The sequence below is a fragment of the Spodoptera frugiperda genome, chromosome 25 (genome assembly GCF_023101765.2).
Source record: "Spodoptera frugiperda isolate SF20-4 chromosome 25, AGI-APGP_CSIRO_Sfru_2.0, whole genome shotgun sequence".
In the NCBI taxonomy this organism is placed as follows: Eukaryota; Metazoa; Arthropoda; class Insecta; order Lepidoptera; family Noctuidae; genus Spodoptera; species Spodoptera frugiperda.
Genome location: NC_064236.1, coordinates 3,571,745 through 3,588,553, shown reverse-complemented (window position 1 = coordinate 3,588,553; position 16,809 = coordinate 3,571,745). Strand labels below are relative to the sequence as shown.

General features: G+C 37.0%; 1 protein-coding gene across 1 annotated transcript in view; it reads left to right on the top strand.

Moving 5' to 3' along the window:
- Positions 1 to 1,799: 1,799 nt before the first annotated feature.
- Positions 1,800 to 16,809, top strand: part of LOC118268783 (solute carrier family 35 member F6) — a 30,364-nt gene continuing 15,354 nt past the window's right edge. Inside the window, exons 1-4 of the mRNA XM_035583485.2 lie at positions 1,800 to 1,994; positions 3,724 to 3,871; positions 4,254 to 4,403; positions 10,310 to 10,457. Coding sequence (XP_035439378.1) covers positions 3,725 to 3,871; positions 4,254 to 4,403; positions 10,310 to 10,457 — 445 coding nt within the window. The 5' untranslated portion in view covers positions 1,800 to 1,994; position 3,724. The remainder of the gene's footprint in view (positions 1,995 to 3,723; positions 3,872 to 4,253; positions 4,404 to 10,309; positions 10,458 to 16,809) is intronic.

The window sequence follows — 16,809 nt, the reverse complement described above, 5'->3', positions numbered from 1 at the left end:
ACCGGGCGGCACTACGCTCGCCGTCCGCAGATATTATGGCCGGAGATGCATCCCCGACGCCCGGAGTGTATGCGGCGGCTGGGGCGTGAGGAGGATACAGGTGTAGATCCTACTTTCTGTTGTCTCACTCTATAAACCCGATGGCAGACCGACTATTAAAGTAAAGACAGTAAATTATCAAAAAGTATGAACTTAGGTATTTGGTTGTCATAGTCTACCTAACGTCTTCAATCTGCTGGTTAATAGCCGGGTTGGAGCGACGACTATGGTTACACCTTAGGTCAACCTGAAATAAGAAAGAAGGGATATCTCCTCGTTCTCATGAGAAAGACATATCTCTTGAAACAATATAAACAATCTTGGAACAACTATTTCGTTTCTGACATAATGCCGCATCCAGTTAATTTTAGTTTAAAGACCCAAGGGTCAACGTCTGTAAGGGGACTAAGGTTTAACAGAAGATAGATCTCTATCCAGGACGTGTTGAGTAATCTTTATAAGTCAATTGCTATATAATGATGCACAATTGAAACCAATGATGCACTTGATGAAGTGCAGTCTGGAGTTAAACTACGGCCGGTTTCACTAATCCATCTGCATATTTACAACCCAATAGAGATAAAATTTTGGCATAAAAATTTACCACTTATTAAGGAAAATAAATTCTTATCGTACAAGCCAGGTAAAGGACTACACATTCACAAAGACTGAGCCGCAGGAGTCTGATAAATCTGTACTTTTTATATGGGATAGTAAAGCAAATATCGGACAATCTGATGGTAAGCAATCGCCGCCGCCCATGGACACATAAATACTAATGGCGTTACAAGTGTGTTCCTAGCCTTTTAGGGGTTAGGAGCTTAAGGATTGTTGGGGAATCGGGAATTGGGAAGAACTACCGAACTATATACTACAGAAAGGATAGAATTTTAATTTTTGTAATTTTCAGTCAGTAATTTTATTATAGGTAGTAAAAATCCTTTTGACTTTGTAAGCCAACTACTAGATATTTTTTTTTTTAGATATTTTTATGTTACCTGCTCAGTTAGATTGAATTTTTAGTTACAACAAACAACATTTAGCTACTAGAAAATACCCAAAAAATAGTTGAAAAGTAAAAGGATTCTATATAATATGTAATACCACAGTTCAGAGTTATCCCCACGTTATCCCTAAGGCAAACTGGTTAAGTACCTAGTGCCAAGTTACAAAGGACCCCAGTCTCGAGATGCGCGTACGCAGCTGTCCAAGGAGTGGCGATGACGCCAAAAAATTAGGTACGTAAATGAGATGCTTGCCTTGAACATTTTCTACGTTTAATCCGCTTTTTTCCAATTCCACTTGTGATATTTTAAATTATTCTCCCTAAGTGTGTAACTAGGTAGTAAGACCAATTGCAACGACAATTTCTATAGGCGCATAAGAAAAAATACTTATAACTTGCTGTAAACTATATATTTATTTGTAGAGCAGTATCCAAAATAAATTCTATCTTAAAAAATATCGATAAGTTTATTTTGATTTCTTAATTGGCACTGTTCATCGTTATCGAACGACTACTTACGTACATAATAGACTAATTCAAAAATATGTACGACGTATTACTCAATTTAATTTCTTGTAAATAAAAAGTTCATATCCATATAAAATCTTGCTTTCGGAACTCTCTGTACATACTTACTTACAAAGTCTTAGTCGCCATGGTTACATTGGTTCCCTTCGAGACGCCATATTTTTATTTACTGCAATGTTACTTGGCAACACTCGATCGTGGCATTACGTTTACGTCATTCTAATGTCAGATGAAGTAACGCGAAAGCAGCCGAAGTCGCGAGTCGCCGAACTAGTAAAGTCATTGTCTTGTTGGCCTTGTTGCTTGTCGCTAACTTATGTTCTAGTCCATTTTTAATTACTTGTTTTAATTTAATTAACACCCTTTGTATAGTGTCGTTGTGTGTGTTAAAATTCTGAACCCAAAGGACACAAAAATCCAGGTAAGAATAATGTAAAAATCCAAAAAGCAGCCAAGTATTACGTTACCAAATTACCGTATTTTTGTTTACAAGAGAAACTTTCTGTCATTGTTATTCTTTTGTTGTCAAAAACACTAGAATTACGCTGTCATTTGTTTCTTCTTAAATATAATACAATGACTTGACAGTATTCTGATTAATTTCTATAGTTTCGTGTCGGCTTTTAAATCTGCATCATTTGCCAAAAAGAAATAAAGGTATATATGGCCAGAGTGAGTGCCAAAGTGGCTTAAAAATCTGTTTATCTTATTTAAAAACTTTCTTATTGTAAAACATTAATTTCTAATAGGTACTTTGTGATCCTATCAATTTGCTCTAATGTATCGAAATATCTCCTGACGAGATTACGATACACTTTAAAGGAGACTTAATAGAGGTCAAAGTTGCATTCTAACTAGGTACTTACTCAATAAGATAATTATCTACAACATATTACATACTTACCACCTAAACTAAAACTATCATTTTGCAAAAATATATCTACCATTTTAAATGTATTTTATTAATAATAGCAGGCAGTTAAAAACAACCTTCAATCACATAAAAATGAAATAAAACGATCTAATTATTATTCAATGTTCCCTCCAATTCAATTTTGTAATTCAAACTCTTTTCTCTCATTAACTGCTATTATTTCAAGCTATGTCTGTAGGTACATTATAAATAATGCATCTGTGTTAGTCATAATTTACCATTCTCTATAGATAATTTATTCGCCTATTTCATTTTAAAGAGTAATTCCATTATTGCTATTGCTTTAAAAATATAAATGAATGTACATCCAAAATAAATCATTTTTTAAAAATCATTGCCCCTTTATTAGGATTTTATCCTGTGTCGTGGGTGCATTTGCATACATGTAATTTCACATACAAATGACACCCAGGACCCAGACCCAGAACAATAATTTGTGGATCTCACCAAGAGTTGCTCCATGCGGGAGTCAAACCCACTATATGTTACACAACAGTTGGTTATCCAGCCACCGTGCTAACTGTGCAGTCTACAAATGAAAAATAATCAAAGGAGATAAAGACCTATCTAACATAATAGCTATCAGCCAATATTCAACCCTGTAAGCAACTGTATTAAAACAATTCTACAACATTATATTTACAATTAAGTAAACTAAAAAAACTTCAGTATTGTAACACACATAAATCAGCATTAGCATTGTCAGAGAGCATTTTAAAATTAAAATCATTACCAAAACCAGACTCACTATCTCTGATTGATAAACAATGTAGTGAGCAAATTTGTGTGAGAACAATAACCGACAATAAATGAGTCATAAACTCTCATGTGTGCTCTCAATCCACACAATACCAAAACTAAAGTAACAGCGATATTTATTACAGTCTTTTTATTTATATTGAAAAGACACACATAACATATTTATTATATTCTATGATATACTTTAGAACTATTATTTTTATGCAACTTTTTATGATAGATGCAATCATGATAGCGAGTCAATTAAACTGGCTATCATGCACGAAATATCATAGCATTATAATATGCATGGATACATACCTACTATACATGCAATATAGGTGCAATCAGTCCCCTCACTCTCTTGATGCGATGTGATGACAATCACACCCAATCAGAGCGCAGGGCAATAGGTTAATGGATTGAAGTGCATTGACACAATTCATGTTTTATATTTACACAAGGTCTCTTTTCTCAGGATGGCCTGGACAGCTTATCAGAAGTTCCTAGCTGCTATGCTAGTAGTTACGGGGTCCATTAATTCACTGAGTACCAAATGGGCTGATAAATTGGAAGCCAAGGGTTCCGATGGACAGATACGAGTATTCGAACATCCGTTCCTTCAGGTATGTACATACTTTTGTGCTATTTTCTGTTTATAAAACCAATGTGAACCTAATAGGTTTCCTTGTTTATTTTAAAATAGTCATACATATTATGCATTTTAACTTGAAAATGTGATCACGAAATTAAATTTACAATTCAGTGAATGCAGAATGGAACTCTGTGTTAGTGCTATTTCCAAATGAGTTTCAAACTTCTAACTTTGTTCCATTGAAATTGCATGGGACAAAGTTGCACAGAGCGACCCAATTAATTCAAATGTACAGTTTCAAAACAAACTATAAAGGCTTCAGTTCTAGATTTAGTTACAGTATTTCCATCCCTATTAGGGTATGCTATTTTGTAACTTTATCTACATGTTGGTGTTATTTTGCACCGAAATAGGCGGCTGCCATGTTTCTCGGGGAGATGATGTGCTTGCTGACTTTCAAGCTGATCTACTTCAAGACGAAGAATACTGGAGGACATGCTCTTACCAATGGCAATCAGAACTTCAACCCGTTCATCCTTATGCCGGCCGCAATGTTTGATTTGGTAAGTGAATACTATGCTATGCGTTAATTTCTAATGTTCTAATATCTAACGTTAAATTCTACTCAAAACTACTTTATGTACCTCACTGCCTGATTAAAAAAACAAATCACGTGTGCTTCTTAGAATGAGTGAGAGGAACAACTGAGGAATACTAATTATTCGAAAAACTGTATCCAAACTACGAAATGTATACTAAAATTGCGCTAAGCTTTCTTGTCACTGATTTTGATATTTTTATTCAGGCTCTATGACAATTACGAGACATTTTTTAGCCTATATAGCTTTTTACGTGGGAATTTGGATATTCTGTCCCTCGTCTATTTGATAAACGGTGATATCTATTGGCAATTAATTACGTCACGATACCGAAAAGGCTGCTATGTGCTGATCTCTTTCTCTTCTTCGAAATTCATCCGGGTTGGTCTTTATATGCGTGGATTCTTTTCTCTGTGTTAGTAAGTTGTATTCGCCGCACTGCTTTAAGTCACACAGACTATTTATTTAATCTAAAATGCTCATCACGGTCCGGTTTTATATGTAAACCTCAGTTCTTTTGAATCTCAATAAATAAAATGATGAATAAATGCCCCAACCCGCCACTAGACTAAAACTCTACCTGAGTCTTTCGCTTTGACGGGGTTCAATCTTGAGAAAAATGGTGGACAATATAGCTCCGAGTAGTTACTCATTTTTGTGGCATTTTAACTCCGTACCCTGTTCTTAAGCGACGTAGTGTATCAGATAGATCTTATTTACTCCAGAATATAAACACAAGAAGACCTCAATTATCCGATTAGTTCGAATATCACGTTTCACGAAAAAAGAAAAACAATTAGCTATTTCTATTTCTATAATAGATAAGTAACAGATATCAGCTAGGATTGTTTATGTGTGCCATGATACTCCTAATGTACCCATTGACTTTGTTCGAGATAATTCGGTGTTTCTAATTGGTTGCTATCGGCGATTCGCGGTGATTGTGCTCGGAGCAAAATAAATATCAATATTTATCTTAACCACGCGTATTATCTTTCGGATATTTATTTATGTTTGACTCTCTTGAGGTCGAGTGGGTTGACTAAGCCTAAATATCGGCCTGGCAAAGTATTAATGGGATATTAATTTGGAAATATTCCTGTAGCTTAGACTCGATTGCGATTTTCGACAACTCCTACACAATTTTGTCGTAGTTGCCATATAACATTACAAGACTATAATGATTAGTCAGATATGTTTGTTTGATTAAGTTCGAGTTTGTAAAACGTTATGCTATAGGTTATAAAATGTTATTCTATCTTCCCAATGATAAATATCCTCTGCGTTATCCACCATCAATTTTAATTCCTTCAAGAAAAGAACATAGTTACTCCTTTTTCGGCCGGAAACGCAACTGTGACTCCTGGTGTTGCGGTTGTTCATGGGCGGCGCTGATCGCTTATCATCAGGTGACTCGTCCGCACGTTTGCCACCTATTCCATAATAAAAATTGTTGGCTACCTTCAACGTCAACAACTTAATTAGTTTCGGAGTTTTCCGACTGATGTTTATCTCAGTTTTCTCTTCAAGAACTTCTTTTTCTTTGCTCTGAAGAGTTTTATGTAGCTCTCTGACAATCACCTAAGTTATGATTCCGTAATGCAGTACTTCTTAGTATAAGAATTCCTTATGTACCGCTATTAAATTGTATTGTGTACATTAAAGTTCATTAACATTTGTGTTATCAGCTGATGACGAGTAATATCTTTCTTTATAACCAGCTGACGATTTTCTTTCATCGAAATATTATGCTAATTATAAAGTAGACGAGTTTTTAATCAGGAGGAAATGACGATTAAAGTTTTATGTTCTTACATGTTTGAGTGACTGCCATTGTACAACTACTCACTGTACCTCTGCGTATGCGCTTACGTTCATAACGCTTCTCATTACAGTACCATTAGTATGAGTTTGCTCACGTTGAACGAAAACGAAACGAGAACTGCGTTTGGCGCTCTGATTGGCCAGCGCGAATGAACCAACCAATCAGAACGCCGAACCCTCTCGTTTCATTTTCGTCTAACGTAAGGCAAACTTGTACTAAGGGTACAGGACTCTTAAGTATTTTATAAACCTGATCCGGAGCTACAGACTACGTATCGGGTTTACCGGGGCTCCGACTCGAAAAGTAGGAGTAGGAACGAGGTGGGTTTTGGTCAGTAAGGGTCTGAGACTCCCTCTTAGAAAGTCATGGATGACTGTATTTTACAAAATACTGAGATTAAATTAATTGTTCTTGAAAATCTGTTGCTAGATTAAGAGCTTTAACTGTTAAGGTAACTTGACGTTCTTGACTGCGCGTCGTGAGCTGAGTCGTGGACCACACAAAGCTGCTCATGAATAGTCTATATACCTCGAGCGTGGCTTGAAACTAGATGACTTGCCTAGTTAAAATATCCGTTTAATGTTATTAAATTAATGAAGTAGCCTTTATTTTTAGATACTCTAGTGAATTAATGCACGTTACGCTTTTTATCCCCGAAGAGGTAAGTAGAGGTGCATATTACGGCACATTATGCCGCTACACAATGTTCACTCACTTTTCACCATTTCTGTTATAAGTCACATGTAATAGGGGCATTGCATATACTGGGCACAATTCTAGACTCCGTATTACTGCTGAGATATTTTGAAAAACCGAAAAAAGCCCATTAATACTTTGCCCGACCTGGAAATCGAACACAAGACCCCTCGTTCGACAGAAAATTTGCGACCACTCGACCAACAGTCAATTAATGGAAAATATTTTAGATTAAGGAAATTTCGTAGGTTGATACGGAAATTTTCCAGTACTAGCTACTCCCGCACGGTTTTAACAGCTGCTCGGCTCCCATTGACCGTAGCATTATGTTTCATAGCCTATAGCCTTCCTCGATAAATGGACTATCCGACCCAAAAAGAATTATTCGAATCGAACCAATAGTTCCGGAGATTAGTATACTTATAGATATGTAACGTAAAAGGAAAATTTTATTTGGTATTGTCGTTATATCACAGAAGGCAGGTAAACCTATAGATATTGGATATCTCGTACGTTGTCTAGGTACGTGTTTATATTGTTTTGAATGTTTATCTTTATGTATTTCAAGTGGATTTCCTTTGTTTTGATACAATTTTCTTATCGGTAACTCGTATACTCTATCGTAGTTCGGTAGCTCATACAATCGATTTCTTGTACACAGCATCGCACTCACAGTAAATACTTAGGCCATGCGTAATTAATTCTGATCACCATAATTATGACAAATAATTTTAAAGGTATTTCAGTTTGTTTGAAGTAGATTCTTTCGCATGTAGGTAATTAGTTTTAGTAACAAGAACAGTATTCGAATCTGTTATGCGATATCCAATGCGAATGAAAGTACGGGTATCAAAGCAAAATGTACGGAAGATCTGTGTAATTAATTATTAACTTGACATTCATACATTCTGAGCATTTCTGAGTACAGACACTCTGATAAGAACCTATCATATTAAATAAAATGTATTCAATTATCACTTTCCATTGCACGCTCCGTATCGCTTGTTGATAAAACACAAACATGTTTACGGAAAGGTCATCGATGCCATGGTAACATAATAAATGCTAAACAAAGTTTGCACTAAGAATTTTGGCTTTTATGCTCTGAGCAATAAGGTTGAAAAGTCAACTGTGGACATTGTGATCTTAGCTACGTACGATAGAATAAAATCTACAGGCTGTTGCGAAACGCTGGCGTCTCGTGTTCCTTAAGCCGATGACAAAACGTACGTAAGGACCTGTTGAATGTAATGTTTGCGTTTTCGTACCATTCATGAAAGTTATAGGCCGCTCCATTGTACGCCCGCCACAGGTTAGTAGTACGTAAATGACGTATGACATGATGGAATTTCGGTGATAGTGGATACGTTATTTGTAGTAGTTTGGAGTTTCATCGAAAGTGAATGGTGGTTTTGACATGAGATGGCTTTACAAGATATGTATCTATGTTTTGTATTGATTTTTGATTTAGTAAGGGGGCTAATTTAAATGTAAACAATTTTATATGTATAAAGCAGTATACATGCATGAATATTTATTTATTTATTTAGGAACAATTAACAATCATATGTTACATTAGTACAGTAAAAGTAATAAGACTAGTAACACTTAACAAATATATGATATATAATATAATATAGTTAAGGAAGGAAGAGAGCTATAAATTAATAATTAGTAGGGGGCAATGGGCACCGTTTTTCCTGCGGGTCGCGGGACGCGGTGCTCATTTTCACCGGGTCAAACCCGAGAAGGAGAGACCTCCCCACTAATATAGTTAAATATTAAGGTGTTTAAACCTATCACCATTACATCTGCTATGAATATAATAAGGTATGGAATATTTGACTTAAAATGGCCGTCGAATTGAGTAGAAGTAAGGTTTATGTAGGTCATACCGTAATGTAGACCTACTCGGCTACTCGTACGAAGACAAACGGCTGCAAAGAAATCAATAATTGCATCTGCGCAGACCATACTTCGATGTTCATTGAACTAGACGAACTCAGGTCATTCTAGAAATATCGAGGCTAGCTTTGGATTGATATATTACCTAGTGTAATGTTCTTTTTTGTGTAGGTACACCGCAAAGCGAATTAATGTTTAAAATTCATAGTAGTGGATAAAATATAATTACAGTTCGCTTCTTTTGCCTCAAGCTTATGCGAATTGTCTTAAAGAATTTAGATTGAAAAATAAAAAAGATGTAAAATGTATTCGTAGGTACTTGGCGAAAGTCTAGCGACATGTATGCTAATATGTTTTATTACATCTATTAATCTATTCCAACTTTCGAGAAGATAGTTTGAATAAAAATAATACTGATAATGTTTGACATGCGTAATTGAATGTTACTAGTGGTCGCCTAGTGGTCGAAATTCGACCATATACGATTTAATTTACAATACCACTTAACATACGTTCAAGGATAATTTTTATTTAACGAATTGCTATTAGTTTTGTTAAATTCAAATTAATATATTCCCCGGCGCATCATGAACAAGAAAACTCTATTCATATGAGACGTGAGAATATCATCGCAATGTCTGTCGATTTTGACGTTTTGTCAAATACGATCAGATACTATGCATGTGTGTGTAATGTTTTATTTATTGACTAGCTTTTGCCCGCGACTTCGTTCGCGTGGAATAGTGACTTCCGGCAAATTTTTGGTTTTAACCACATAGTTCCCGATCTCGCGGGATCTCTTCAAAAATGAAAAATATTCGCGTTCTCCACTTCTCCTACACATAAACTATAAGTGTACCAAATTTTATGCTCCTACGTCCGCGCAATTTTCGTAAAAAGGGGTCCATAGTTTTTGCATCACGTATTAATATATAGATATCTAATAGGGATGATGTTAAGTATGAAAATTAAAAATCTATTTAGTCCATTAGTTAGGGAATGAAAAAATATTAGACACGTATTTTTATTTTGTCCTATAACATAACTACTTAGAAAAAATGAATGAAAGTTTAGGAAAGGGGGCAAAAACGTCATTTCTACCTACATACTATAACATGTACATAGGAGTGACGTCACGCTGTTTCAAATCGAGATATCTTCGAAACTACACCAACTTTTGAGTAGAGGAGAGTGACATGAGAATGATACTTAAAATGTAAATTGAAGGAACTATTTAGGAATTCCTCTAAAATACATCTAGTTATTTTATCTCTTTGTCTTGTGTACCATTGAATGGATTTAATGCCACCATGCGAATGGATATTTAGGAATTCAAACCTCTTTGTTACTTAATGGATTTAATACCAGAGGATAACAAACCTCATAAATATAGAGTCATAATCGTTTGCTACAAATCTGCACCGATTTCCTTTTGTCCACGCAGATTGGAACCTCGATCATGTACATCGGTCTGACGCTGACCTACGTGAGCAGCTTCCAAATGTTCAGAGGGTCTATCATCATATTCGTTGCTGTGCTCTCCATGACTTTCCTGGACAGAAGAATAATTCGACGCGAGTGGGCTGGCATCGGTAAGTCAACCTTTATACTCGTATTTTTTTATATAGATGGTGGCAAACAAGCAGACGAGTCACTCGATGGTAAGCGATCAGCGCCGCCCATGGACACCCGCAACACCAGAGGAGTCACAGGTGCGTTGCCGGCCTTTTAAAAAGGAGTATGCTCTTTTCTTGAAGGTTTAAAGGTCATATCAGTCTCACAGGTCAGTCTCTTTTAATCCTTGTAAATAGAGAACCGATCAGGGTATTCAGCGCTTGTACTAGCTACGACCGTGCGGTTTTACCCGCTGCTCGACTCCTATTGGTTACAGCGTGATGTAATAGCTCATAGCCTTCCTCGATAAATGCGCTATCCAACAAAAAAATAATTATTCAAATCGGACCAATAGTTTCGGAGATTAGTGCGTTCAAACAAACTCTAACTATATATTTTAAAAAAAGTATAGAGCGTAGAAGAGAGATGCTTTTAAATATAAAAAAAGTATAGAGTATAAATGAGAGATGCTTATGTCCTAGTGATCTAAATGTGGTCTTCTTAGCAGCCTCCGTACTACAATTGACGTTGATGACTCGGAAAACTACTTTTAAACGTAGTTTGAAAGAGAGAAATGGGTCGACAGCCGTAGAAAGGGCTTTTGTGTCCTTTTTAAAGTAATACTAGCTACTCCTGCGCGGTTTCATTCGCCTCTTTACTTCTGATGACTACATTGATGCGTTTAGCTTATAACCTTCCTCCATACATGAACTATTCAACCAATATTTTGTATTAATTATTACTTTAGTAATCATTAAAAACGAAATGAGCGTACGGCATCAGCTGCTCCATAGTAATTTTGTCTCCACCAAGCTTTTTTTCCATTTTTAATTTGCCCGCAATCTGGTCTTTGACGATCTTTCAAGTCTTAGTGAATGGGTAGATAAATAGGACCAGGGGCGTTCCTTTTCAACTATCGCCTCAATATACCCGCATAGTTATGAATATTTTTTGTTTATTAGTTTTAACTGACGTTATAATAAAATAAGGTTGAAAGACTGACCTATTTACTGGTACTTATAGTTAGTCGAAGTGGTTAAGTTAAGCAGTCTAAGTGGTTCCTGATAAAATAAACATGGAACATCAAGTGACTGAATTAGAATATGGATATTTGATTCTCCGTACAGGACTATTTGTTTGCATAAAACATTTTATTGCATCTTTGTAATACCTTGACGCGATGTAACAGTCTTGCAGTTTGAAACGAACTTTTTTGTGAAGTGGGAAAATCATTCACGTCCTTCTCTCGCTTTGGACGAGACTACGAATAGTGTTAGACTCTAACTGACTAAAAATCACCCCGTTCCTAATCCTGCTTTTCGAGCCCCAGTAATCCGCTAGGCAGTCCGCAGCGCCGGGTCGGCATCAGCCTTTACTGAAACCCATCTGTGGTGGTCTAAAGGCTCTTTGAATCGTCGTGGGATCTTACTGACTAAAAACCACCTCGTTCCTACTCCTGCTTTACAAGCCAGAGCCCTGGTAACAGCAGTCCGCAACTCCGGGTCGACATCAGCCCTACTGAGCCCCATCTGTGGTGGTCTGGCTCTTTGAATCGTCGTGGGATCTTACTGACTAAAAACCACTTCGTTCCTACTTCTGCTTTACAAGCCAGAGCCCTGGTAACAGCAGTCCGCAGCTCCGGGTCGACATCAGCCCTACTGAGCCCCATCTGTGGTGGTCTAATGGCTCTTTGAGGCGTCGGGGTGTCTGGTTCTGGTCGGGCGGTAAGCTACCCGTGCTCGCCGTCCGCAGGCCCGTGTAGTTGAAACTTACATAAGTACTATGTATCGATTTGTTAGAACTGGAAATACAACGCGATCGATTGTCGCTGACTGATTCTACCTTAGCATACGGTGCATTATTGACTACTTTTTGATGCTTCAATTCTAACCTTAAAAATTAAGGCTTTAAATACGTATTATGTACTTAGCTATTAAAAGTATGTTTTCCATAACTTTTGATAAATATGTCCCAAAATTATGACCAACCTGACGAATGGCTGTCCATTCCTTGGGAATATTTAGAGGAAGCTGCCGTTAGGTTCCACTAAACTTTCGAAAACCTGACTGCTAACCAATTTGTCAGCCAAGCACGGGTATTTTAGTAATGTCACCTCCCTAATAGTCTTTTGGGCAGCAGTTTTCGGCTTTGATGTTCAAAATTATTATAGGTACATAGGTACATATGTAGTTAATGAAATTTCTGGAAAAGCGAGCCATGATTATTCTAGTTATTCATTTCAGCGAACTGTAGCCATTACATTTGCAGTGTTTATCTAAATATAGGTGGAGAGCTGCGTATATTTTATTCACGTTTATTGATTTTAGTACCGGTAACAGTTCGGTTGTCGGCTGTTGCACAAAAGTTACCTATACGCAATAGGTCAAAGCTCTCTCGATTTTGAATTCAGTTCAGTTTGGCACTTACATGGGGATTCATTTTTGGCGCTAAACGTCTCTAGAGTTAATTAAGAACACGATAGATTTACAATATGTTTAGGTACAAAAAATCTTTTCGAAAATGGAACATAATATCCTATCAAAAACAGGTATCTGGATACTGTTTGTCTAAGGATTCACAATGAATTATATTTTATTCTCATTTCCAATTCTAACGCATTGTAGAACTTCAGTTCTCTCAACCTTGTTATCTAAATATATGCACTCATATCGATCGCGCTGGACTTCATTGCATGTGAGTCCAATATATAGGTACTTGTGTTCTCGAACGTTCTAGAACTGTCGATGGCATAGTAATTACTTTAATATTTAGTCTTCTATCATTAACAACTCATCTTTGCCCTACTACTGAGAGTAGCTTTGAGAATTTCTTACTTAATTCACGTAAAACTGCCATCATCATCATTGATTGTCCTTTGCCGTATTATTGAAGTTAGTCTTGGCTGTTAAAGGCTTTATTCTTATCATGTTACTATTCGTTACTTAATCAAAGGCAAGCTATCTACCTCAAAAACTCAATACCTCAATTATTTGTAAAATCCAAAAACCTCTACCTCACTTTTGAAATGAAAGTTTATTTTAGTTGTGGATTTCTTTATTTGTCACATACGAGTAGAGTATATGAGTGCTATTATTTTAAGTAAGCTTTTAATCGTGGAGGAGTGTCAAAACAATGTACCACTTCAACATAAGTACGACTACGACGTTCCCGCTCGGGGACGTAGTTAGTGGGATGTTGTCAAAACAAAACGTTGCTTGTTTCCAAACAGGGCGAGAAAATTCCGTCGCCTTGGGAAGTTGAATCTCAACACAATAACAAAAAAACTGTTTCTGTTTATCTCAAATAACATGGCTTCTATTTTTGTTCGCCACCTCGTTTGTTGTCGGGTGGCTAGTATAGATACCATAAGATATTGACTCCTTTATTATCAACAGCCCACGAATATCCACAGCCGGGATATGGGCGTTATTTATCATAAGCATCAATATATAATCACCATATCATAATATCATTTTTATGAAAGAATTGGCAGAGGTGCACATTACAGCACGTAATGCCACTATACAATGTACACCCACTTTTCACCAATTGTGTTATAGGTCCCATGTAATTGGGGGTGAGCATTATCTTGCTGTTTACCATTATCTCCATAATTGAAGCCTCGTCATTATTTGAATCTCTTTAGGTACGTATTATCTTCTTGCGTCTCACACTATCCTACTATATCTTAGATTCATCATTACCTGGAGAAGATGTCCATTATATAAGTACTGTACAACGTTCTCCCCCCTGAACCACCCACACGCCCTTTTCCTGTGAAATTGCATAAGCAACACCACCTTCGCAAAAAATAACGCTTTCATATTATGCTGTTCTAATTACAATGACATCTCTCGGTTTTGCTTTCGTCGGCTTTATATGGGTCACTGGATACACTACTTTCATTTTTACTCCCCTTGTATGACATTCTGGCAAATGCAACAGGATGAAAGTAATTTTTACGGTTGACCTCTAACGTGCGGGATGCTAACTCGTGTTCCCCTCAATGTTATGAAATTGGTTTACAATGTACCATAATTGTGGCGTTGATGATTGGCGTGTGTCCAGGGTTGGCTGTGGCTTGGAGCTATCGATATAACGGCTGCAATTCTTAACCATTCCCAATATCCATAATGCTTGGTTGGCGATCGATTTTTGATTTGACTATCGTTGTTTTGTATTTCTGTCAAAGAGATCGACTACGAGATTTGTTGGATCAGCTTATAGTTTCGACTATTTCTTAGTTTATTAAAGTGAGTTAATCTTTGTTGTAATGAAGCCATAAATTTTGCATTGAGTACCTTCTAGTCTATTTGTACACGTGTACAAAATTACAAAGTTCAGTATAGTTCCAGGTAATGAAAGAAGGTTTAAGCACTTGAATATACACCCTAGTATTATTTATTTTTGAAATGTTTATTAAGTACTCATGTTTGATGAGAAATCTACTTAAACGCTTGAATCTATTCTAATGTTTAAAGTTGAAAAGTTTGTTCGTGAGTTTCGGAACTACTGGCGCGATTTGAAAAAATCCTTTTGTGTTGGTTAGTCCATTTAGCGAGAGAGGCTATAGGCCATAATAGGAGTTACTACTAACAGGAGCTGACCAGAGGTTAAAGATATATATCGGTCCAAAGGTGTCACCTTTGAATAAAACATAGCATCTCGTATGACCTAAATAGAGTTCTAATACGTCGTAGCACTGGATGGAAGCTGCATCCCGTTATAAATCAATATCCGACGTCGCCATAGTACAATGTGCAGTGTCCCCCGTCCCCCTCTCCCCCTCTCCCGTGTCCGCCGCTCCCCTGACGCGCCACCCTCGAACTACACTCAGGAGATTGAAATTGTAAAGCGTACTTATACGACACGGTTATTATGGTTTCAGAGTTCCGTGTACAGGTTTATAGAACTATTTTATTTTCTATTTTATTTGTTTTTTTTTTATATACCATATCTATTACGCATTAACTTGTCTGTCGTAAAATTGTATAGTCTTCAATAGCAAGGGCCTATGACGGTCCACTGTTAGACTAAGAGCCTCCTCTATACATATAGGAGGGCCTGTCATGATCTTCGTTCTTTGCTCACCAGGTGGATTTTTTGAGCTCGCAGTTTTCAAGTTCAGGTTTATCACGGAGCGCTGCTACATGGTCTCTCTTGTCATTTAAATAGTAGAAACTCGCGGAAAGAATAAGATTAGTTGCAAATGCATATTCTGCCGTTACAACACGGCAATTAGATTCGCCAATCACCTTCACAGATGCTCTGCAATTCCTGATCAATACCAAATAACTCATACCATTTTGTTTAGTCTAAACACCGCACCGCTCACCTAGCTCGAAAGTAAAATTATCGACCCCTTAAACAGCAATACAATTAACAAAACTTGGCATCTACTCATTTATGAATGGCGCGACGACGGGCGACATAGTTTCTGCCTCATTCATATTCTCCAACCCACAGGTGGTTGTTGTGGTGATTTTGTTTATCCGACACCGTGAGACGCATTGTTCTAATGTTTGGACTAAATGGGCCAGTAACACAATTACTTCCACGGCGTGTATTAAATTGGGTTTGATACATTCACTGCGTTGTTTGCATGCTCCTAATTGTGTGTCCGTTTACCTGGCAAATTATGCACAGGGGGAATGTCTTTTGTAGTTTCCCTAGTGATTACGGAGTTCTGAACAGATGGGGTCTTAAGTAGCGAGGGGTGACTGATGAAAGAAAGATATACGGGCGATGTGAATGAGTGTTGATATGAAAGCGTGGAATTACAAATGGAAAGGTAAATAAAAAAAATAATCAATCGTGAAGCCAAAATAAGTTTTGGTATTGTCGAATAGTATTTTGGTTGGAAAATGATAACAGGCAAACTCAAATTATGATGTGAACGTATCTGAGTTTATGTTGAATGAGGGAGAAATTGACACATTTTGAGTGCAGTTTAGTCATACATCTGCCTTTATTAATTTAATATACTGATCGATGTTCCATTCGTCTGTAATATTCGGCCGTATGATTTAAAAACACACAGCAGTGTGAACTAGTGAACTATTCAGTATATTGAAAATTTAAATTAATTTCTTGTAATGGTATTGCGGTTCCGTAGACACCAGCGTGCTTGGTCACTTCCTCAGAGGGAGTCTGGTAGGGTGGGGTAAACCCTAGCCTCCCTATACCACCCCAGACTTACTGGACTTCCCATAATATTTAATATAATTGCTACTTTATACACTACCTTCGTTGATTTGCGATCGATACCGCCTGCAGCTTTCATGTTTACTGCGTTTCCACTCACCCCACTACCCAACTAGTAAGTAGGGG